Below are 25828 nucleotides of genomic sequence, written 5' to 3' on the forward strand. Positions count from 1 at the left end.
GTCATGTAGGGAATGGTCTCTACAGAACACAGATGGGGGTGGGGAGGGAAATATATCTCTGATCTGACTGTAGGTGACCAAAATGGAGGACAATGCGTTGTATCTGGAGAATGGTGGGGTGGAAGGTGAGAACCGGGGAGGAGGAGGCGGGGGGGAAGTAGGAGCGTGTGGTTCAAGGGTGAGGTGCAGGGAGTCATGGAGATGTGCTGGAGGATTACAGTCCCTGAAATAGGAGGCCATCTGGGAGGTCCTGGAGTGGAAATATGGAGGAGGAATTGGGAGGAAGGGATCGTGTTTTTACTAGCGGGGGGGGTGCTGGAGGTGAGGTCAAGATAGCGGTGGGAGTCAGTGAGGTTGAAATAGATGTCCGTGTTGGGTCAGTTACCGGAGACAGAGGGGTCCAGGAAGGGAAGGGAGGTACCAGGAATGACCCAGGTGAACTTGAAGTCAGGGCAGAAGGTATTTGTGGAGTTGATGAACTGTTCAATCTCCTCATGGGACCATGAGGTGACTCCAATACAGTTATCTATGTGGCAGATGAATAAGTAGGGGGTGGTGCCGGTGTACCTGTACAAGATGGTCTGTTCCATGTATCCGACGAAGAGGCAGGCACAACTGGGGCCAATGCAGGTCGCCATAGCTACCGCTCTGGTCTGATGGAAGTGGGAGGATTCAAAGGAGAAGTTGTTGAGGGGGAGGACCAATTCAGCCAATCGAATGAGTGTGTCAGAGAAGGAGAACTGGTTGGGTTAGTGAGAGGAAGAAATGGAGGGTTTGGAGGCCTACATCATGGGATGTGTATAGGGACTGGATGTCCCTGGTGAAGATGAGGAAGGTCATTGAGGAGGTGGAAGGCGTGGACCAAGGGGGAACAGGTCAGAGTCAAGATATCAGGGGATGAGTTGGTGGGGCAGGCACAGGTCGAGGCAGACAGGTTTGCTGCCTATCCACTCCATCCTCCCCACCAACCTATCACAATTATCCCCACCTGCATCTACCTATCACATTCCACCTCGCTTTCACCCAGCCCCACCCCTACCCCCCCCTTATTTATCTCTCAGCTCCCTTCCTCATCCACATTCTTTACGTTTGGAACTTTGATTCTCCTGCTCCTCAGATGCTGCCTGACCTGCTGTGCTTTTCCAGCACCACAGTTTGACTCTGACTCTCCAGAATCTCCTGAGTCAGGTAAAACAGCTGGGATCAAGTGAATTCCTCGATGAGTATAGGGGGTGTGGGAGTACACCTCAGAGGGAAGTCAGGAGGGCAAAAAGAGGACATGAGATAGCTTTAGCAGAATCCAGCAATTCTTCAAAATATTAAAGGCAAAAGAGTATGGAGAGAATAATCAGCAAGGGCATCTGTGTGTTAAACCACAGGAGATGGGTGAGATCCTAAACGAATATTCCCATCAGTATTTACTGTGGAGAAAGACAGAGAAGCCAAGGAACTCATGTTAATAAATAGTGATGTCTTCAAAAGATCCACATTACAGTAGAAGAGGTGCTGGAGATCTCAAAATGCATAAAGGCAGATAAATCCCAGGACCTAATGTGTATTACAGGCCATTGTGAGAGGTGAGGAAAGAAATTGCGGGGCCCCTCCCATAGATATTTGTATCATCAACAGCCATGAGTGAGTGTACATTCTCCCTGAGTCTGTGTGGGTTTCCTCCGGTGCTCCAGTTTCATCCCACAATCTTATAAATATGCATTTAGGTGAATTGGCCATAGTCTTCAGGCATGTGTGGGTTAGGTGTATTAGTCAGGGTTAAATGTAGAGTAATAGGGTAGGGGAATGGGATTGGGTAGGTTACCCTTCGTAGGGTCAGTGTAGACTTGTTGGGTCAGATAGACTGTTTCCTCACAGTAGGGATTCTACACTATAACATTATCTAATGACGAATACAATGGGATCTTGATCAACTGATGTTAATGGGAGAGCCCTGAGGAATATTGTTGAACAGAGTGACTTAGAGGTGCAGATACACAGCTCCTTGAAAGTGGCATCACAGGAGAGTGAAGAGGAGTTCTGGCACATTTATCTTCATCAGTCAGCACTGATTACAGGAGTTGGCACATCACTTACAGCTGTAAGGGCTGTATTTGGAATGCTGTGTCCAAATCTGGTCACCCTTCTATAGGAAGGATATTATTAAATTGGAAAGAATGCAAAACAGATTCACAAAGATAATTCTGAGGCTGGATGATTGAGTTAAAAGGAGAGGATGGATTGGTTGGGATGTTTTTCCCTGGAGCTTAGGAGGCTGAGGGATGACCTTAGAGGTATATAAAGTCATGAGGGGCATAGAGGTTATAGGTTTATGATGAGAGGAAAAGGATTTAAAAGAGTCCTGAAGGGCAACTTTTTCACCCAGGTGCTGGTGCACATACAGAACGAGCTCCTGGAGGAAGTGGTGGAAGTGAGTACAATTACAACATTTAGGAAGACATTTGGACAGGTACAGTGATTGTAAAATTTAAACTTGATATGGAGCAAATGCAGGCAAATGGAACTAGTTCAGTTTGGAAACCCCTGTTGGCAGGGCTGAACTGGGCTGAATGGTCTGTTTCTGTGCTGTATGACTATGAGGCTGCTTTAACCTGAGTTGCAACCTCAGAGCAGGCTAGCACGGTCTGGATGTCAAGGCCTCTACTGTTAGCCCTGAGGGAAGAAGGATTCCTGCCTGTGCACCACCCCATCTTCCACAAAGCAGGGTGCTGAATGTCTTGAACTGCCATGTCAGGCACTGTGCAGGGCAGCTCCAGACTGACCATGCCTGTCCAGGGGTACAATAACCTTTTAAACACGACACTGGTACCAAGGATGCCAGTCCATTCCAGGCTCCCCAGTTGGTGAGTTGATCCGGGAATGACACATGGTAAGATGGGGCAGACATCAGACATGACGCTCACCATAAGGACTGAAACGCCAAATAAGTGGGTCTTATCAAACTCAAATGAGAAAAACTTGCTCATGTACCCCTTCAACCAGGACCACAGCAGAACAGGCCATCGGTTTTGAGGGCTAGACTGGTGCCATGCAGTATACGAGTAAAAAATGAGGTCTGCAGATGCTGGAGATCACAGCTGCAAATGTGTTGCTGGTCAAAGCACAGCAGGTTAGGCAGCATCTCAGGAATAGAGAATTCGACGTTTCGAGCATAAGCCCTAAGGGCTTATGCTCGAAACGTCGAATTCTCTATTCCTGAGATGCTGCCTAACCTGCTGTGCTTTGACCAGCAACACATTTGCAGCCATGCAGTATACCCCAGACAGGGCTTCCCACATTATAATTGCTTGCTACGGCTCCACAATTCAGTCCCAAAGGAGTAGTATATTGGATGAGAAGGGACACAGGTTTGTGATGAAACTTTGGAGGATGAAGACCAGGACGAGAATCTGGACATGGGCCTGGATAAGAGGGGAAGGCAGGGCACTGGCTTCAGGTGTCATGTTGTACCATGGCTGTGAGAACCCTAGACTGAGCCCAGACCTTTCTCTCCTGAAGCCTGTAAACACATGATAGACTCGACAGTCTCTGTCTTAAGGAGAATATATAGGGTTGACCAATTAGACACCCAAGATTAGACACATCAGCAGCATCTTGACTGCAATCTCCAACCTATATGTGCTTCTCTGAGAGTGAGAAGACCTGAAGTCACCTCCATTGCTGAGTGTGATAGAGGTTCTAAGATACATGACTAAAAAGCAGGTCTTTTAGCTGAAGGTGCACAACTTGAGGGCAGCATGGTGGCTCAGTGGTTAGCACTGCTGCCTCACAGCACCAGGGACCCGTGTTCAATTCCCGCCTCGGGCAACTGTGTGGAGTTTGCACATTCTCCCCATGTCTGAGTGCTCCAGTTTCCTCTGGGTGCTCCGGTTTCCTCCCACAGTCCAAAGATGTGCAGGTCAGGTGAATTGGCCTTTGTTAGGTGTGGCCAGGATACAATATGTATCCAACTAGGGAAAGAGCATAATAGTCCTGTTGTTGGGGAATGTACCCAGCCAAGTGATCGAACTTTTAGTTGGGAGAGGATTTTGGGAAGAGTGACCATAATTCTCTAAGTTTAAAGTTACTTATAGATAAGGACAACAGTAATCCTTGGGTAAAAGTATTAAACTGGGGGAAGGCTAACTACCACAATAGGCAGGAGCTGGGCAATGTAGGTCAGGGCGATTGTTTGAGGGTAAACCTATATTTGGCATGTGGGAACGTTTCAAAGGCCAGTTCATTGGAGTTCAGGACTAGCATATTCTTGAGAAAATGAAGGATAAGGATGGCAAGATTCAGAAATCTTGGATAGCAAACGAAAAAGAGATTTTAGTCAAAAAGGAAAAGGAAGTATACATAAGGTTTAAGGAACAGCAGAGAGACAGAGTTCTCGAAAAATACAAAGAGAGCGGGAAAGAGCTCAAAGAAGGAATTCAGAGGGCTACGAGGGGCAATGAAAGGTCTTTGGCAAAAACAATTAGGGAAAATTCCAAGGTGTTTTACATGTATATAAGGAGCTAATGGGTAGCTAGGGAAAGGGTACGTCTACTCAAGGTCAAAGAAGGGAATTTTGTGTGGAACTGGAAGAAGTGAGTGATCTCCTTGACGAATGAGGAGGACATGGTGGATGGTAAGTCTTGGAATGGATATGTTGATATTATGGAGTACATCAATATGAAAAAAAGTGGTTCTGGGTGTTTTTAAAAAAGTATAAAGGTAGACAAGTTCTGAGATCTATCCCAGAATGCTGAGGGAGGTAGGTGAGGAAATTGCTGGGGCCTGGTATGAAATCTTTGTATCCTCTTTAGTCACAGGAGAGGTCCAGAGGACTGAAGAATAGCCAATGTTGTTCTTTGTTTACAAAGGGTAACGGGGACAATCAGAAAATTACAAGCCAGTGAACCTCGGAAGTTCTTGGAGAACATTCTTAGGGATAGGATTTACTCATATTTGGAAAAGTACGGACTTATTAGCAATAGACAGCATGGCTTTGTGCAGGAAAGGTATGTCTGTCAAACCTAATTGAGTTTTTTGAGGAATTGACAAAGATGATTGGTGACGGCAGGTCAGTAATTTTGTTGACATGGACATTAGCAAGGCCTGGGACAAGGTTCCTCAAGACAGGTTGATACAAAAGGTGAAATTAACATGGATCTGCAGTGATCTGGTAAAATGGATACAAAACTGGCTTAATCATAAAAGACAGAGTATCAGTAGAAGGATTGGATTGGAGATCTGTGACCAGTGGTGTTCTGCAGGTATCAGTGCTGGGACCCCTGTTGCTCATAATATAGATCTAAATGATTTCAAGGACGTAGGTGGGCTGATTGGTATGTTTGCAGATAACAAAGGTAGTGAAGAAGATTTCCAGAGGATACAGCAGGATACTGGCCAGATGGAAACTTGGGTGAAGAAATGATAGATTGAGTTTAATCTGGACAAATGCAAGGTGATGCATGCTTGGAAATCTTAAGTAGGATAGAAGTATATAGTAAATGGCAGGACCCTTAGTAGCATCAGAGGCATCTGGCCGCATGGGTCCATAGTTTTCTGAAAGTGGCCACAGAAGTGAATAAGGTGGTCAAGAGGCATATGGCTTGTTTGCCGTCACCAATGAGGGCAGACAGTATAAAACTGTCAAGTCATGTCGCTGTTGTATAGAACTTTAGTTCGGTCACATTTGGAACATTGTGCACAATTCTGGTTACCACACTACCAGAAGGATGTGGAGGCTTCAGGGAGGGTACAGAGATGGTTTAGCAGGATGTTACCTGGGGGGCTTGGAGGGTATTAGCTATGAGAAATTGGACAACCTTGGTTTCTTTCACTTGAACATCAGAGTCTGAAGCGTAACCTGACAGAAATCTACAAAATTATGAGAGGTGTGGACAGATTGGATAGTCAGAATCTTTTTCCTGGGGTAGAAATGTGAATTACTAGAGAACATAGGTTCAAGGTGAGACATGATGTGACATGCAGGTTTTATTTTAACCCAGAGTGTAGTAAGTGCCTGGAATGTGCTGCCAGAAGTAGACTGGAGGCTACAATAGTAATGCTAAAGAGGCATCTTGACAGTTCCATGAATAGGCAAGGAATACAGGGATACAGACCATAGAGAGACAAAAGGTTTTTAGTGCAGAAAGGCATCATGTGTCAGTCCAGTTTTGGTGGGGCTAAAGGGTCTATTTCTGCACTGCAACTGTTCTTTTGTCTATAACAGGTTAGAACAGAGCACATGAATGGATATTAACAGAAGTTCAGAACATGCACAATGATTGAACATCACTTGCACTGATTGGTTCTTACAAATTTCTTTTTGTCTTCCATTTACTATATCCAGGTGCAGCCCAGACATCTGCAGCTGGGGCTGGAGGAGAGGAACCCCACAGACTGGGACATCCCAATGAACTTGAAGACTTTGGCAGGCATCCTTTGAAGCTCTAGCCATGGCAACCTGCTGACAGTGTCCAATCTGCAGGGTCCCAGGAAGAAACTGCCAGGGGACCTCTCTCATTTCTCACCTGTCTCCATGTCAGATCAGGCACTTGGAATACATTTTCAGAGGAAAAAGTGCCCCTTGGAGTGGTCATCATGCATTCAATGAAGGACCTTGCTGCCAACGACTGTGCAGTAGCAGAGTCAAGTGATGCCCCTGTGAACGTGTGGTCACAGAGAGAAGATGATGCCACCCACTCCTGTAGGACAATCATTCACTTTCTGGTGGTACAGCATGCCATCACTTTCATGTGGGCCCGTGGCACTGACCCATGCTTCCACCTGCTGCTAAGCTGGAGGGTCTGATGGGATGGCCTCCTGATGCCATCCCCTGGGAAGTGGATGAGACCTTCCTTTGGCGACTCCATCCAGCAGCACCACTAAACCTGACTTCTTCTTGGAAGTCAGTTCTGGATTTTTAATGACAACCACCACAGATTCATAGCTTGCAGAAACTGAAATGGTTGTCCAGTTGACTTTTAAATATTGCATTAGAACTTGCAGCACTAGAAAGTCCTGCCAGTGGCAAGAATTCCTAGCTCATTTGTTACAAGTGACTCGCTGGATAACTTAGACAGTTAATGATCTGACAAGCTCATGATCATGTGAGGTACCTCATCTGGCCACAGGAAGGTATGATGCTATCTAAGCCATTCTTGGCCCATACCTTGAAAATGCAAAGTGTCAGACAGGTCACTTTTCCTGTGACCAGCTTTATACATGCAGGTGTTTAAAACAGCAGTGAGGAGCTTTGAACTCTCATCGCTAATGGTTACCTTACTGGACAATAGAGTACTGGATAAAGATTTGGTTAGATTGCCAAAATAAAATCCTGTCCAGCTGAAATGCTTTGCTCAGGCGAGGGGTTCACTTACTTTATATTCCCCAAGGTCTTCAATCTCCTTCTTAAGCTGAACCAGCTCATTTTCCTTCTGTGTGTATGTGATTTCCAGTTCTGAAGAAAGCAGAGAGGAACAAAAATAGATGTGTTGGGTATTTCCCCGCTTTGTGACTATCCGCATTCAGTACCATCAATGCTATAAATGTTCATAAATTACACTTCAGCTAAAATATTTCCTGTATGTCACACCAAAGGAAGTCTTACATTTATAGACCATCTTTCACATAGTCAAAGAAGCTTTAAGGACAATTTGTAATGTGGTTATTGTTAGATAGAAACAGCAGCTCATGATATTGCCAGACAGGCAGGCGCTGACAGTAATGATTAATTGAAGGTCTATAAGGTTGGTTAGCAAGTCTATTGAGGAGGATAAGGCATTATCCACACCATAATATGCTTGTCCAGGCAGGCAGGCCAGAATGGGCAGAGTGTTTTTTGTGGTCCAGACAGAAAATGGTAGGAATAAGGAGTGGCACCTTACTCAAAAGGCGCCCTGTACACATCCACCACTCAAATATCATCTCAATTACATATAAGCTGCCTATCCTCCAACACCTCCAGTGATGACCTGTTTTAAAAGTTCAATGAAAACAATTTGTGAGATGTGTTTGTTCAAGCATCCTCTCACCCTTTATTGAAATCGCTGTGCCTCTGAAGCTAGAATGTCTCACACGAGATCACAGGCTTTCTTGTAGATTAGACAGGAATCTTGTCTCCATGTCAATTAAGGAGGCAACCTTTCAAAATTCCCAGACTAGGAACTGTCTCTTCCATAGGTTCAGCACACAGAAACCGTTATAACATCTGTTTGTTTCACCACCCCAACTCAAATATTCAGCCCAAGGTCCTTCAGTAGCACCTTCCAAATCCATAACCACTTCCACCTCAAAGGATAAAGGCAGTAGATACATGGGAACACCACCACCTGCAAGTTCCCCTCCAAACCACTCACCATCCTAAATTGGAAATATATTTTGGGGGGGGGGGGGGGGGGGGGGGAGCAGCTGGGAAAGTGATAGATGGGAGAAGGTGATAGGTCAGAGGGGGAGTGATGGACGGGTCTGAAGGGCGGTGCCAAGTTGGAGACTTGGGACTGAGATAGTTGGGGGGGGGGGGGAATGAGGAAGCTGTTGAAATCCACATTTATCCCGTGTGGTTATAGGGTCCTAAGGTGGAATTTGAGGGCATTCTTCCTCCAGGTGGTAACAGTTTGGTGGTGGAGGAGGCCCAGGACCTGCATAGCCTTGACAAAGTGGGAGGGAGAACTGAAGTGTTCAGCCATGGGTAGTGGGGTTTGTGGGTGTGGGTGTCCCAGAGATGTTCTCTGAAACCGTTACCGACGGTGTCTGAAGGAGGATCGCCTCATATTCCAAGCCCCACCCCCTCCCATTTATCTCTCAGCCCTGACCCACAAGCCTCATTCCTGATGAAGGGCTTATGCCCGAAACATCGAATCCCCTGCTCCTCAGAAGCTGCCTGACCTGCTGTGCGTTTCTAGCACCACACTCTCGACTCTGATCCCCAGCATCTGCAATCATCACTTTCTCCGTGGAAATACATTTCTGTTCCATCACTGTCACTGGATCAAAATCCTAGAATTCCCTCCCTAATATCATTGTGGATCTACATACAGTACATGGACTGCAGCAGTTCCATCCCTACCTTCTCACCGAGAGATGGACAATAAATGCTGGGCTAGCTAGCGACAGCCACGTTCCTTGAACAGTTTAAATAAAACGTTAATATAACTCAGTAACACTGTTGCCTCTGAAGTCAAAAGATTCTGGATTCAATTTCGGTTCTAGGCCTTGAACAAGAAGTCAAGGCCATCCCTTCAGGGCAATCCAGAGGGAATGTTGCATTGTTCAAGGTGTTCATTGTTTTGGTTGCAATGTTAAACTAAGACCCTGTCTGCCCTCTCAGGTGGATGCACAAGATTCAAAAAAAGGTCATGGAGTTTCTCTCTTTGCTTGTCACTATTTATTGATTATATACAAAAACAGATTATCTGGTCTATATTGTTGGTCATGATTATTAATGAATATAATTATTATATCGTTACTCCATGTGAATTGGCTTCTGGGTTTCTGACATTACAACAGTGATGTCACCTGAGAAGTGCTTCATTAGCTTTAAAAAGTGCATTCAAACACCTGGTGCTTGTGAAAAGTATTAAACAAATGCAGTATTTCTTTCTTTCTTTTGAACTTGCAAACACTTCAGAAATTTAAAAATCAAAAACTTGCAATGTACCCCAACCTCAGCACTGGCCTTGCCATCAATTCTCAAACCCCATGAAAAAAACCTTCTAAAAATTAAGCTTTTCTCTCCGTCCTGGATTCTCTGAGCAGCAAAACGATTATCTCTCTCAGTAACCTAGCAACCCCTTAGTACAGACTTCTGCTGTGCTCATTACAAGTACCACCCTTTAGAAAGAATGTCAAGGCTTTCTAGAGGAGGTTTAGAAGATATTTACAGGAACTGTTCCATTGATAATTGGACAACACTTACGGACAGAGATTAGAGGAACTGGAAAACCTCTCCTTGGAGGTTTAAAAATGGTTTTTTCAAGAAGTGTTTTAGTCAAGTAAGTAGGCAATAACTGCTTCCACTTCCAGGAGAATCAGTGACCACAGGATATAATTGGCAAATAATCAGGGGAGAGGTGAACAGTTGTTCCTACCCAGCCAGCTGCAATGTGGAAAGCACTGCCTGAAAAGATGAAAACAGATTCACTCATAACTTTAAAAGGTGAGAACTGGAGAAACACTTATAAATAACAGGTGTGCAGCACTATTGACAAAGAACAAGGGGAGTTACTAATTGGAAAGAACATTCATAAAGCCAAGTGTAATGGATCAACAAAAGGCAGAATAAATGGGAGCAGGAAAAGACCTTTAGCCCCTCGAACCTGTTCTGCCAGTCAACAGGATTTATTTAGGGCCTTGATTCCAATTTCCTGCCTGCTCTTAGAACCTTTGTGCCTTGTAATTTAAATCTCTCCTTAAGTCAGCCCTGATAAGGAGCAGGATTAGGCAATTCAGCTCCTTGAGCCACTTAATATTTGACTTCGTCTCAATTCTCATGCAGAGCCTGCTTTCCCTACTCTCTGTGGAGGAGATCCCAAGTACTAACAATCTCTGAGACAAGGAATATGTCACTGCCATTACAAATGGGAAACTCTCTTATTTTGAAACTGTGTCCCATTGATCTTGACTTCCCATCTTCCCCATCCCCATGGGGGCAAAAACACTCTCAACTGCCACCCTGCGAAGCCCCCTCAGAATCGTATATGTTTCAATAAGGTTCGCATTCTTCTCAACTCCAAGTAATACAGGCTCATCCTGTCATTCCTTCCTTTGTAAGAGAACCACCTCATTGCAGTCATCAGACAGGGAACTTCCAATGAATTGCTTCCTATATGTATCTTATTTGTGGGGAATTATGGTTGGTGGCTACTGCAATGCAGAGTGAAGAATGAGGCAATTTGTCTCTCGTGCCAAAGAGTATGATTTGCATTTGAACAAACCTTGTTTCTGTACCTCAAATTCAGCCAGTATTTTCTCCTTTGCAGTCCTGATTTCTTCCAGGCTCTGGCGATTCTGATCATTAATCGTAATAATCTGATTCTGCCTTTTCTCAGTCCTTTTGGACATTTGTACGATGTATTCGTGCTAAACCAATTAGAATTAAAATGTGTCAAACTTTAGAAATCCATGTTTACCTGCACGGCCAAAAAATGCTGATTAACTAATAATATTGAAGGAGTTAAATGGTTTATGTATTGGCGAATGCATAGTTTGTCTTGTGTTACAGCACCATAATACACACTAGGTAATGGGATAATGCACTGGCAGCAATGGCAGTCATGTTAAACAAAAAAGTGTGATGCTCAAGATCTGGGAAAAAAACAGAAATTTCTGGAAAAATTCAGCAGGCTTGACACCATCTGTAGATGGAAAATAGTGTAGAAAACAGTGACCGTTCTTCAGAATATAAGATCATAAGAAATAGGAAGAAGGGCAGACTGTTTGGCCCCTCGAGCCAGCTCCGCGAGTCAATAAGAACATGGCTGATCTGACATTCCTCATATCCACTTTCATGTCCTTTCCCCTAATGATCAAGAATCTATCTCAGCCTTAAACATACATAAGGACTGAAGGAGCTAGCCAAAGAGGTAGCACAGGCTTTACTGGTGAGCTTTCAGGTATCACTGGAATCAGGGAGGATCCCAGAGAACTGGAAAATCGCTATATAACACCCCTGGTTAAAAAGGAAGTCAGTTTAAAGATGGAAAATTACAGGCCGATTAGCCTGACCTCAGTTGTTGGGAAGATTTTGAAATCCATTATGAAGGATGAGATTTTTGAATACTTGGAAGTGTATGGTAAAATAGGGCAAAGTCAGCATGGTTTCATCAAAGCGAGGTCATGCCTGACAAATCTGTTAGGATTCTTTGATGAAGTAATGAGCAGGTTAGACTAAGGAGAGCCAATGGATGTTATCTATCTGGATTCCATAAGCCTTTGATAAGGTGCTGCACATTAGGCTGCTGAGTAAGATAAGGGCCCATGATGTTACAGGCAAGGTACCAGCATGGATAACAACTTGGCTGTCTGGCAGAAGGTAGAAAGTGGGGATAAAAGGGTCCTTCTCAGGATGGAAGCCTTCCCCACATTGTATTTCCACAAGGGTCAATGTTAGGACTACAACTTTTCACTTTATACATTAATGATCTGATGAAGGAACTAAGGGTATTCTGGCTATGTTTGCAGATGAGGGACAGGTAGCATTGAGGTGGTGGGACTAGAGTCAGCGTTGAGACTCCCAGGCAATGGTGATAGGATCCAGCTTCAGAGAAGCTGATTGGTCTGAAATTTCACATGGGAGCTTCAGTCAGCTGATCACACAAACAGTGAACCATCCAGCAGAGAAAGGTCATTCTGCCTCTGTTGTCTTTGATGGGTCTTTGAAAAATTAGTCCCATAGCGCAAATTTCTATCTGATTCTCTGTTGAAAGTTCCAACTGAATCAACCTCCACTACCCGATCGGGCAGTGTGTGCCAGATGAAGGGGAGCAATTGGTTTAATGGTCATGTCACTGTCATCTGGAAATGCAGGCTGATACTCAGGGCACAGGGACTCTAATCAGACCCACGGCAGCTGGTTTAATTTAAATTAAATCGTTGTGGGATATAAAGGCAGTGGTGACCTTTGCCACATTCTAAAAAAGGATAAAGAAAAAATATCATAGCAGCGCATTGGGTTAAAAAGAGTTCTCTAATTCTTTTCTCAATTAAATCTGTGTCTTCTGTCTGTCTCATCTCCTGCTTCATAACTGCCTCTAACCAAATCCCTCTTAAATGATAAAAGCATTCTGCCTCCCTCTAATGGTTACAATCCTGTACTGTGACTGCTTTTCACATCACACCCGCTGAACTGGAGACATAAACAACATACTGATATCAGGAAAAATACCCCATTGTGGCTTCACAGGAGCAAAATAAAACAAATTGTGTAGCAGCCTAAGAGAGGGATGCATGGGACAATCAATGTTTTGTCAAAGAGGTATGTTTTAAAGATGGCCTTAAAAAAGAGAGGGGGGGGTGAGTTGTTTAGGGAGAGAATTCCACAGCTTTGGTCCTGGATAGCCTCCAATGGTAAGGAAGTAATGTGGAGGTGGCAGTGTTGGACTGGGGTGGACAACGTCAGAGGTCACACGACACCAGGTTATAGTCCAACAGGTTTATTTGAAATCACAGACTCTCAGAGCGCTGCTCCTTTGTCAGGTGATGTCCCTGGTGTCATGTGACTTCTGACCAGTGGTGAAGAGGGCAGAGGAGGCAATGAGCCACAATCAAACCGAGAGAGACGAGATCAATGAGGACTATATTTGCTGGAGTTTAGAAGAATGAAGCGAGATCTCATGGAACCTTCTAAAACTCTAACAGGACTAGACAGGGTAAACGCAGGAAGGGTGTTCCTGATTACCATGGATTTTCATCTAAGGATATGAGATGGGCCATTTAGGACTGAGACAAAGAGAAATTCCTTCACCCAGAGAGTGATGAGCCTGTGGAATTCTCTGCTGTTGAGACCAAAATACTGAGCATTTTCATAAAGGAGTTAGATCACGTCCTTAGGTCTAAGGAGGTCAAAGGGTATGGGGAACAGGGTGCTGAGCAGGACAATCAGCCACAATCATATCGAATGATGGAGCATGCTCAGAGGATTGATGGCCTTTTTCTATTTTCTAGGATTCCTCAGGTCCTGACCCTCTTTGTTGGACACTAGCTTCTCTTTACTAGGTGTAGAATAGGCTACTTCCTCAGGTCTCGACCATATTCCTCAGGTCTAACATTCCTGTCCCAGGTCCCAACAGATTGGCTATGGTACAAATTCTTCTCTAGCTCTGCCATCATCCCTGTGCCTAAGAAGGCTCATGCAGCATGTCTCAATGACTACCACCCAGTGGCCCTAACTTCGGTGGTCATGAAGTGCTTTGAAAGGCTGGTCATGGCATTAATCAACCCCAGCCTCCCCACTACTCTTGACCCACTCCAATTTGCCTACCGGACCAACAGATCCATGTCAGATGCCATATCACATGCCCTTCACTCCTCCCCAGTATATCTTGACACCAAGAATAGCTACGTAAGAATCCTACTCAGTGACTACAGTTCAGCCTTCAACACTATCATCCCCTCATTACTAATTACTAAACTTATTGATCTCGGACGAAGCCTCAATCTTTGCAACTGGATCCTCAGTTTCCTGACCCACAGGCCACAATCAGTGAAGATTGGGCACAATATTTCATCCTCACTAACACTTAACACTGGAGCCCCCCCAGGGATGCGTACTCAGTCCCTACTGTACTCACTGTTATACCTATGACTGTGTCACCAAATACCAGACTAATGCCACTTACAAGTTTGCTGATGACACTACCACAGTCAGTCGAATCTCAGATGGCGACAGAACAGACTACAGACAGAAGGTGGAAGAGCTGGAAAAATGGTGCACTGAGAACAACTTAGCTCTCAATGTTAGTAAAACCAAGGAACTCATTATTGACTTGCGGCGGGATGCTACTCATGCCCCTCCCACCTGTACACATTAACAGCACAGAGGGTGGAACGAGTGGAGAATTCAAGCTCCTGGGAGTGCTCATCCACAACAAGCTTTCTAGGATCTTCACGTGGACGCACTGGTTACAAAGGCCCAATAACAGCTTTTCTTCCTCAGGCAGCTGAGGAAATTTGGCATGATGGTGAATAGGAGAAAGTGAGGACTGCCTTTGCCAACTTTTATAGGTGCACCATCGAGAGCATTCTGTCTGGATGTATCACTACCTGGTATGGCAACTGTACCATTCAAGATCAGAGACGGTTACAGAGAGTGGTGAACTTGGCCCGGCCAATCACAAAGGCCAACCTCCCATCTAGAGAATCCATCTACCAGGCCCACTGTCAAGGAAAGGCCGCCCGCATTCTCAAAGATCCATCCCACCCTGGCAATGTTTTTCTACAACCTCTACCATCGGGGAGAAGGTACAGAAACCTGAACATACACACCAGCTGGTTTTGGAACAGTTTCTACCCTACTGTTGTTAGAATACTGAATGGACTCACAAACTCTTAACATTCGCCTGAACCTTTGGTTTTGTTTTTGCTGCTGTTACCTATTATTTAGTATCTATCCTACTTAACTCTGTGATCTGCCTGGATTGCTCATAAGACAAAGCTTTTACATGTGACAATCAATTCAATTCAATGGGATGCAGATTGGCTACTTACAGTTTCCAGGCGTGTCTGCTGTGCTTCCTTTTCAAGGAACTCATTCTCCTTTCGCCTGTGAACTGGTGGCTAAAGTACACAAATCAAACTGGAGTTTCAGCGCGAGCTCATGACACAGATCTCAGCACGGGTGAGGGAGCCCATTCAGTATCGCAAGGTCACCTTGTAATGACCTCTTCCAAAAGCCTTCCCTTGTAACTGTGGATACTGAAGAACCCTGCCTCCACTCCCAGAGTAATGGCCGGAAGAACAGCTATGAATGCCAACTCTGGGTTTATCCACTGGCTGGAGAGGCCTAAAACACTCGAATTCTATTGATAATAAGTGCATAGAAGACCATATCCCGGAGACCCAATATGACTAGCTTGCTATGCCCTAGCAGATGCTTCCAGATGCCTCTGAAATGTTGCGAGAGTACCTGCTTCCCCCACCCTCTCAGGCAGCTCAATCCATATTTATATCGCCCTCTTGGGCAAATTTTAAAAATTCTCAGATCTCTAAATGACTTGCTCCTTACTTTAAACTTAGACACATCAGCCATGGGGTAGAGATTCTCATGATCTACTCTGCTGATGCCTCTCCATAATTTTGTATACCTCAAACAGATCCCCCCCTCAGCCTCCTTTACTGCAAGGAAAGCAAACCCAGCCTAGTCAGTCTCTCCTCATAGCTGAGACTTTTCAATCCAGGCAACAGCTTAATGAATCTCCTCTGCACCATCTCCAACGCAATCACATCCTTCTGACTGTGTGGCAACCAGAACTGCACACAGTATTCCATCAGTAGCCTAACCATTCTTTTTAAATAAAGTTGTAACAAGACTTTCTTGCTCCTATATTCTATGTCCCAGCTAATGAAGGCAAGCATCCCATATGCCTTCCTCACCACCCTGTCTACTTGTGCTGACACCTTCAAGGATCGATGGACTTGTACACTAAGGTCACTTTGTTGCTCAGGATTAAGTTCCATCTGCCCACTTTACCAGCTGATTAATAGTAGCCTGAGCCCATCCTCCTATCAATAACACCATTAGTTTTCTTGTCATTTACAAATTTACTAATTATACCTTTTACATTCCTCTCCAAACTATTAATGTATATAACCAACAGCAAGTGTCCGAGCACTTAACCCTGTGGTCACAGGTTTCCAATTACAAAAACATCTCTCCAGCATCACCCTTTGCCTTCTTTATGTTTACCAGATCCTGATTAATGATATTGAAATTGACCCTCTCCCAATTTAGACACTTCAATTCTACATTATCCTTATCCCTTTCCATAATGACTTTGAAATTTACAGAGTTATGGTCACTGTCTCCAAAAGGCTTGCCAACTGAAACATCAGGCACTTGACCGTTTCATTCTCTAGGGTTATGTCGAGCATTGCCCCACCTCTAGTAGGACTCCACGTACTGGTACAAAAGGCTCTCCTGAATTCACTTTAAAAGTTCCACCTTGACTAATCCTTTCACATTAATGTGATCCCAGTAATGTTAGCAAGGCTATCTCGTGCCACCTTTTCACCCTCCTGATTTCCTTCTTCAGTAAACTCCTGTTCCCCTATGTAGCTCTAGGGATTCCCATGATCACAGCTGCCTGCGCCTGAGCCATTTCTCCTTTTTTTCTGATCAATATCTCTTGTCATCTCGGGTTCCCTACTCCTGCCAACATTGCCCTTCACCCTCACAGGAACACATAGATCTTGAACTCCTGTTATCTCACTTTTCAAGGCATCCCACTTGCCAGAGGTCCCTTTGCCTGCAAACAAACTAATTAGACAAATTCCTGTCTATTTCCATCAAAATTCACCTTGTCCCAGTTAAGAACTTGAACTATGGACCAGTTTTGTCCCTCTTCATAACTATTTTAAATAGAACTATTGTCACTGTTCCCAAAGTGCTCCCCCACTGTCACTTCAGTCACCTGTCCTGACCTATTTCCCAAGACGACATTGAGTTTTGCCCTTTACTGAGTAGAACCCTCTATATATTGCTTGACAAAACTTTCCTGAACGCCCTTAACAAATTTAATCTCATCTAAGCCTGTAACACTATGGCAGTCCCAGTCTATGTTAGGAAAATCAAAATCCTCTACTATGAAAACTCTATTGCTCCTCCAAGTCTCCCCAATCTCCCTGCATATTTGTTCCTCTGCTTCCTGTTGAGTATTTGGGGGCCGATAGTACAACCCCAATAACATTACCATCCCCTTATTTCTCCACCACAAAGCCTCACTGGACGATCCTTCAGTTATTTCATCCTGATTACTGCTATGATACTCTCCCTAAACAAAAATGCAACTCCCCCCTCTCTTCTTTCCACCACCTCTGTCTCACCTAAAGCTCCTGTACCCTGGTACGTTAAGCTGCCAGACCTGTTCCTCCCTTATTAGCTATGCTTCGGTAATGGCTATAATGTCACAGTCCCACGTACCTATCCACTCCCTGAATTCACTGGCTTCATCTATCAGCCCTCTTGCATTGAAATAGATACAATTTAATCCAACAGGCATTCCTCACTCCCTGTCGTGTTCCAGTCGGACCGGTCTCTTCAACTATTTCTGAATACTGACTCCCTGCTAATCTCAGTTAAACCCTCCCTTGTAGAACTAGCAAACCTGGCTGCCAGGAAATTGGTCCCACGCCAGTTCAGGTGCAACTCGTCCCTCTTGAACAGGTCACCTCTGGCCCAGAAAAGATCCAAGCCACAGGCGACATCCCGGAAGACTGAAGAGCAGTGAATGTTGTGCCATTATTCAAGTTGGGCTGCAAAGGAAAACCTCGGAACCACAGACCAGTAAGCCTGAGATAAGTTATACATGCATTTGGAAGGGCAAGGTTTGTTAGGAGTAGTCAGCTCCTACTTTGTGCATGGTAGGTCATGCCTCACAAATTTGTTAGAGTTCTTTGATGAAGTGACAAGGAAGATTGACGAGGGCAGGATGGTAGATGTAATCTTTATGGATTTCAGTAAGGCCTTTGATAATGTTCTACATGGTAGGCTGTTCTGGAAGGTTAGCTCTCATGGAATCCAGAGGGAGCTGGTAAATTGGATGCACGATTGGCTTGATGCTAAGAAGCAAAGGGTAATAGTGGAAGGATGCCTGACAGACTGGACACCTGTGACTAATGGAGTGCCTCAGGGGTTGCTGCTGGGCAACAAACAGTACATCTGTATCAATGATTTGAATGAGAATATACAAGGCATGATTAGTAAGTTTGCAGATGACACTAAAATAGGCAGTATCGCGGACAGTGAGGAAGGTTATCAAAACCTACAGCAACACCTTGACCAGCTGGGGAAGTGGGCCAAAAAATGACAAATGGAGTTTAATATAGATGTGTGAGGTTTTGCATTTTGGAAAGTCAAATCAAGGTAGGAGTTTCATGGTGAACGGTAGGGTCTTAAGGAGTGCGATAGAACAGAGGGACGTTGGAGTTCAGGTGCATGGTTCTCTGAAAGTGGAGTCATAGGTAGACAGGCAGTGAAGGTGGCTTTTGGGACACTGGCCTTCATCAGTCAGGGCATTGAGTATAGAAATTGGCAAGCTATGTTGCAGTTGTACAGGATATTGGTGAGGCCACACTTCAGTACTATGTTCAGTTTTGGTCACCTTGTTGTAGGAAGGATGTTACTAAACTGGAAAGAGTTCAGAAGGAATTTATAAGGATGTTGCCAGGACTCAAGGGTCTGCGTTATAGGGAGAGGTTAGACAAGCTAGGACTTTTCTCTTTAGAGCATAGGGGACTGAGGGGGGGGATCTTATAGAAGTGCATAAGTTCCTGAGAGGCATGGATAGGGTGAATGCACTCAGTCTTTTTCCCAGGGTTGGGGAATCCAAGACTACAGGGCATCAATTTAAAGTTAGAGGGAAAAGAATAAAAGGGAACTGGAGAGGCAACTTTTTTACATAGAGGGCAGTACGCATATGGAATGAGCTGCCAGCAGAAGTGGTTAAGGTGGGTACATTAACAACATTTAAAAGGCATTTGGACAAATGCAGAGGAACCTCGATTATCCAGCATTCGATTCTCCAAATTTTGGATGATGGGGCATGATTGGAAGGTCCCGATGCTTGGCTAAATTATATTATCCAGCACTCGATTAACCGAATGAAATACTCCCTGCCTGTGTCCTTCAGATATTCGAGGTTCCTCTGCACATGGATAGGAAAGGTTTAGAAGGGTATGGGCCAAGTGCAGAGAAATGGGGTAAGAGTGGATGGACATTTTGGTTGGCATGGACCAGTTTGGACCAAAGGGCCTGTCTCAGTGCTGTAGAACTGTATGATTCTCTGACTGTCCCTGAAACCCTGTTTCTCTCATTCTTTCTTGTGATTTGTCTGACTGTTGGGAGGCCTGTAGTATCTTTTCCAGCATGGTAACTGCCCTTTTTATATTTTTGAGCTCTACCCAGATGCCTCATTTAAACACCCTTCTTCAATGGCCTCCAGTATTACTGCAGTGATAGTTTCCTTTATTAATAAAGCAAAGTCCCTACCTCTCTTTCTTCCTCCCATCAGACCTTAAACTGCTACACCCTGGAATGTAGAGCTGCAAGTCCTGTCTGTCCTTCAACCAAGTCTCAGTGATTGCAACAATACCATATTTCCAATGCTGATCATGTTCCCACATGCTGAGCATATTTACTAAATCACAGCAAAGGATACAGGTTATAAATCTTCAACTTCATTTGTTTTAACTCTTTCACCATTTCATCGTACCTTTCAAAATAAAATTAAAGATTTCAGAGTATTCCCCAAACCTTTACAGTATTCTTGCGCTTTAACTTGTCCTTAATAACTTAAAACTTCCAGGACAGGTACAGGATCTGTTAGATAGAGACCAAAGCCTCCCTTACACTGCCATCTATAAACACTCCCAGGACTGGTACAGCACAGAGTTATGTACACAGTAATCTAATTTTTAACCTGAAAGTAAAGAGCCCTCTACACTGACCTATTAAACACGTATATCACAAAGTCAGATATAGAGTAAAGCTCCCTCAACTCCAGCCTATCAAACACTCCCAGAACAGGAACAGCAAAGGGTTACATATAAAGTAAAGCCCCCTCCACACTGTCCTATATACCATCTGTCTGTTCTGGGAAGTATTCTATTACCCAGTCTAGTCAGACTAGTCCTCTTTCTATGGACAGGCTGAAACATACTGCAAAGTTCCGCGCATTAAAAACAGTGAAAAAGACACTTTGATAATGCAAGTTATGATCTTTCTCAAATATCTCAAAGCAAATAGGATAGATATTCCAGAGCAGCTGTGTGTCCTAGGAGACAGAATCATCACATTATTTCAGCCTGTAAGGCAGCCATTCAACATGTTCCACTGGCTGTCTGATCAATTCAGCTAGCATCAATCTCACACGAGTAAAGGGTTAGTTCAGAGAAGTTTGATCCTGTATCTAACCCTGTGTCATCTCTGTTCTGGGAGTGTTTAATGGGAATATGTCAAGGTAGTTTCACTTAAAATTTACTTGTAGTTTGAATACAGTAAAGCTTTACTTGCAGTTTTACAGAATAGAGAAATTTTTATTCGGTATCTAACCCCATGCTTTCCCTGCCCTGGGAGTGTTTGATTGAGATTCTGCAGAGAAAGTTTTACATTCAGTATAAAAGAGAAGAGGGAGATTTACCCTGTATCTCGTCCTATGTTATACCTGTCCTGGGAGTATTTGATGGGAACAGTGTACAGTAAGCTTGACAGGGTTTCTAGCCCTGTGCTGTCACTGTCCCAGGGGCGTCTGATGCAGAGTGTCAAGGAAGTTTAACTTTCAGTTTACAGAGTTTAGAGAGTACAGGCAGCTTTAGTCTGTATCTAACCCATGCTGTCCCTATCCTGTTAATATATAATTGTCATTCTGAGTATAGAGAGAGCTTTACTTTGTATCTAATCCCATGTTGTACCTGTCCTGGGAATATTTAATGGGGACAGTATAGAGAGAGCTGTTAGATGAAAAGTCTGTATCTCATTCCATGCTGTCCCAGTCCAGGAAGAACACGTTGAATGGTTTTCCTTACAGGCTGAAATAATGCGATGATTCTGTCTCCTAGGACACAAAGCTGCTCTGGAATATCTTCAGGTGTGGCTCCACTGGCCTAATGGATAAAGCGCTGGCTTCCTAAACCAGGAATTGTGAGTTCAAGTCTCATCTCGAATAGACTGAGATTTGTCCCTCTCTGGGTCGTGTTTGATGGGTACAATGTAGAGAGAGTTCTACTCCGTCTTACCCCATGCATGGGATACTGCAAAATCCAGACTGGGGCTGCTAGATGGAAGATCATACCAATGTATCATCTGCCTATGGAGATGTACAAGTTCCCACAGCCACTATTGATAGAAAAGCAGGGGCGTTCACCAGATGGCCTGACTAACATTGCCCCAAACATCTCCAGAACAGAGTCATTGCTTCTTGAACACAGTAATAGCAATGGGATCTTGGTCTGCGCAAATTACAGCTTCAATATAATTGATTCTATATACGAATCTACAAGCCAAAAGATGACAATAGTCTTCTACAATAACTCGTGCTTCATATCTTGGGCAGTTGCCACGCAGTACCTCCCCCTCCTCCCAACCCCCGCCCCCCCCCCCATTTCCTCTAACACTGGTTATTAAATACTGTTATCCTCACTCGTTCTGCAGTGTGACAATCCGTTCAGTAGCTGTTGTCAAAACTTCCAACTCCATTCCTACCGCCTTGCTCTTGCCTTCTGCACGTCCCTTCTTCTTCTTTGACATGCTTGCAGTTGTTCCCTTTTCTTCTTCCCTGGATTAGAATGTTAAGAGAAATTACTTTGATGAAAATGCAAAATGCTTTCTCGGTCAACTTTTTCACCCCGCTCTTCAGCCCGATGACTAGGACCTTCATTGTGTGCCATCCCCATCCCCAGCTGGTCATCCTTTCTGTTTATGTGAAGACGGTAAGATGGAAAGGATGGGGAAATTACAGCCCTGCCTTGGTGCCCTTGGTCATACGGGAACGAGGAGGAATTTCACACAGACGTGGTGTTTCCCACATCATGATAACAGTTACTAGGGACAAGGCCAATGAACTCAGAACAAGACAAAGGCATATCAGGCCAAACTATTTGACTCGTGTGCTGCATTCTTGTGCAATACAAAGAGGTCAGTTGGACCAAAGAGTCTGTTTCTGTTGTGATTGACTCTATTTGTGTGTTCTTGTACACAAAAGATAGTTTACAGGTAGGAAGTAATTAGGAAGTCAAAAGAATTGTTTGTCTTTATTGCAAATGTAATAATGTAAAAAAGAAGGGAAGGTTTGCTACAACTGTACAGGTGATTGGTGAGATCTAACTTGCAATGGTTATCTTACTTAAGAAAGCAGAAAAGAACAGAGAAGGTTTATTACGGTGATTCCTGGGATGGAAAGGGATGTTACATAAGGAAAGATTGAGCCTACATCCCTCAATATTTAAAAGAATGAGAGGTGATTTTATTCAAACAGATGAGAGTTTTGAAAGCGTTGATGCATTTTAGTCAGCTCAGAGGGGTGTGACCAGACTAATGTGGGCAGCATGGTGGCACAGTGGTTAGCACTGCTGCCTAACAGCAACAGAGACCAGGGTTCAATTCCTGCCTCAACTGTCTGTGTGGAGTTTGCACATTCTCCCGGGTCTGCGTGGGTTTCCTCCCACAATCCAAAAATGTGCAGGTTAGGTGAATTGGCCATGCTAAATTGCCTGTAGTGTTAGGTGAAGGAGTAAATGTAGGGGAATGGGTGTGGGTGGGTTCCTCTTCGGAGGGTCGGTGTGGACTTGTTGGGCAGAAGGGCCTGTTTCCACACTGTAAGTAACCTAATCTAATACCAGGAAAGACAGGTGTATTTTATGAGGAAATGTCCAACAGTCTAGGCTTCTCTCCGCTGAGGTTGAGACAACTAAGAGGTGACTTGACTGAAACATATAAAGTCTTGACAGAGTGGATGGGGAGAGGACTTTTTCTCCAGTGGGAGTACTTAGAACAGGGGCGGCAAGGGAGTTGTCAGTCACTGTGTAAAAAACAGGAGTTGCCCATTAAAATAGGTGAGATTTTGTCTCTCAGAGGATCATAAGTCTTTGAGAGTCACTTTTGAAATGAACCGCTGTCCCTGAATATTTTAAGGCAGAGCAAGCCACATTCTTGTTAAGTGGGAAGGTGTTATTAGGATGGACAGGTGTCTGGATGAGGCTACAATTGTCAGCCATGATCTTATTGAATGGTGGAAAAGGAGCAGAATGTTCTGCTACTTAGTTTTCCGTTTGTACATGACAGGATGCTTTCTCTGATGAAAGGCGGTGGGGGTGGGGGGGGGGGGGGTGGGACACACTACAATGGAGAGAAAGGATCTCCATTTAAGGCACTTAGGAACAGGAGTTTCCTCTCTCAGAATATTTTTGGAAGTCTTTTGCACAGAAAGCAATGGGTGCTGGGTCACTGAGTCATCTCGGGGAGGCGATGACTGAGTTATACTACCGCTGGACGTCAATTCAGAGACTCAGCTAATGTTCTGATTTGAATCCTACTTGGCAGATGGCAGAATTTGAATTCAATAAAAATCAATCATAGTAATTCTGGAATTAAGAGTCTAATGATCACCATGAATCCATTGTTGATTGTCAGCAAAGACCAGTGTGGTTTCCTTTAGGGAAGAAAACTACCATCCTTACCTGGTCTGGCTTACATGTGACTCCAGACTCACAGCAAATGCGGTTGACTCTTAACTGCCCATTAAAATGGGAAATAAATGCTGGCCTACCTAGTGATGCCCTCACCTTATGAATAAATGAAAAAAAATTCAAGGCTGAGTGAGACAGGTGTTTGGAGGGTTTGAACTATAGGGAGAGGCTGAATAGGCTAAGACTGCTTTCTCTGGAGCATTGGAGGCTGAGGGGTGAACTTACAGAGGTATATAAAATCAGGAGTGAGTTGGACTGGATAAATAGACAAGGTCTTTTCCCTGGAGTGGGGAGTCCAGAAATGAGGGACACATGTTTAAAAGGGACCCAAGGGGCAACTTTCTCAAGCAGAGGATGGTGCATGTATGGAATGAGCTGCCAGAGGATGTGGTAGAGGCTGGGATATTTACAACATTTAAAAAGCATCTGGCTGGGTTTATGAATTTAGACGGATATGGGCCAAATGGGACTAGATTAGTTTAGAATATGTGATCAGCATGGACAAGTTGGAATGAAAGATCCGTTTCCGTGCTTACATCTCTGTGACTCTAAGGAGTCAAAGATTACAGGAGATTCCCCCTGCCAAAATCAGATCAGCCATGATCTTAATAAATGCTGGGCCAAACAAGCTACTCGTGTTCCGATTTCATTCAATCTCATATATCATCCGATTTTCCATGGCTACAGCAGTAACTCAGGAACTCCAGCACCGACTAACACCGAACTCATAACACACAATAATAAGGACTGATGAAGGGCTTATGCTCGAAACGTCAAATTCTCTATTCCTGAGATGCTGCCTGGCCTGCTGTGCTTTGACCAGCAACACATTTGCAGCAATAATAAGGACTAAACCTACCAATTTCCCAATACACACTCTTGCCCACCTATAATGGGGAAATTCCTATGTAAACACGTAACACACCGCAATGACAGGCAACCGCCAGCAACAGCGCTGTTGCAGATCACAGAGGGCCACGGCCCCAGAATCCACTCTGTGAAGTGACTCTGATGTTTCTCTGCTCTAAGTTTATTGCTGCAACCCTCAACGTAAAACCAAAGGTTGTGTAAAAACAAAAGCACAAGGACAAGGTAGGATTGGAAAAGGGAATCAGAACCAGATCTTGTCCCAAACATAAAGGTCTTTTTTTCTTAATCCCACAACATTGCCTTCAATCTCCCACACCTAGATTCTACAATGAATTCTAACAGACTGTGGTCGATGAGCTTTAACTCCAGGCAGTAAGTAGTTGGGAATTATTCCTGTTACCTGCAGTAGGCCTCAGGCTTGACAAACAGCCGTCACCATGACAACGACCGGGCCCCTCCCCCCCGCCACTTGCTTGCTCCACCCTCACCCCCCACGTCGTCATCAACAAAACACCATTTTCCAGCGTAGAGAAACGTAAGGTGAAGCGACTGAAAGGTGACTCCGCCTTGGAGTTCAAACCCGATGTTGCCCTTTCCGAATGAAGGTGTGAACTTAGTTTTTTCGAAATTCGGTCGCCGCGGCAACAGGCACACAGGAAGTGAGCCGGCGCCATCTTGCCGCGCGCTCGGCACGCCGGGAAACCGGATGTCAGACCGCCGCCTCCGCGCATGTGCTCGACCGGCGGCCTGACGTGACAGCGCATGCTCTTTGCCCTCACGCTCCTCTTCCACCCCACCAATCAAAAAACAACCTTGACTGAATGCTGAAGAAATTGGGACCATTATAATTTAACATAGGCAACAAAAGCATAAGGATTGAACTGCATTGTCATGACTTGGCGTTCTTTAATGATATATTTCACCCCCAATGGTTTATGTTAATCCTCTGATTCCAGACTGAAGCTGCAGTGCTGTCCTGGGGGAGTGCAGCACTGTCAGAGGCCCCATTTTTCCAATGAGATATTAAACTAACACCCTCTCAAAACAACTGAAAATATTGTATATGGTGATTAAAGGG

At 44.5% G+C, this 25828-nt stretch overlaps 1 protein-coding gene across 1 annotated transcript in view; it reads right to left on the reverse strand.

Moving 5' to 3' along the window:
- ccdc166 (coiled-coil domain containing 166) overlaps positions 1-25206 on the reverse strand; it is a 29828-nt gene extending 4622 nt beyond the window's left edge. Inside the window, exons 1-6 of the mRNA XM_060837480.1 lie at positions 25151-25206; positions 21837-21971; positions 19857-19910; positions 15190-15244; positions 10920-11064; positions 7365-7444 (exon numbers count right to left, since the gene is read on the reverse strand). Coding sequence (XP_060693463.1) covers positions 7365-7444; positions 10920-11064; positions 15190-15244; positions 19857-19910; positions 21837-21943 — 441 coding nt within the window. The 5' untranslated portion in view covers positions 21944-21971; positions 25151-25206. The remainder of the gene's footprint in view (positions 1-7364; positions 7445-10919; positions 11065-15189; positions 15245-19856; positions 19911-21836; positions 21972-25150) is intronic.
- Positions 25207-25828: the final 622 nt, after the last annotated feature.

Source organism: Hemiscyllium ocellatum, chromosome 1 (genome assembly GCF_020745735.1).
Source record: "Hemiscyllium ocellatum isolate sHemOce1 chromosome 1, sHemOce1.pat.X.cur, whole genome shotgun sequence".
Lineage (NCBI taxonomy): Eukaryota > Metazoa > Chordata > Chondrichthyes > Orectolobiformes > Hemiscylliidae > Hemiscyllium > Hemiscyllium ocellatum.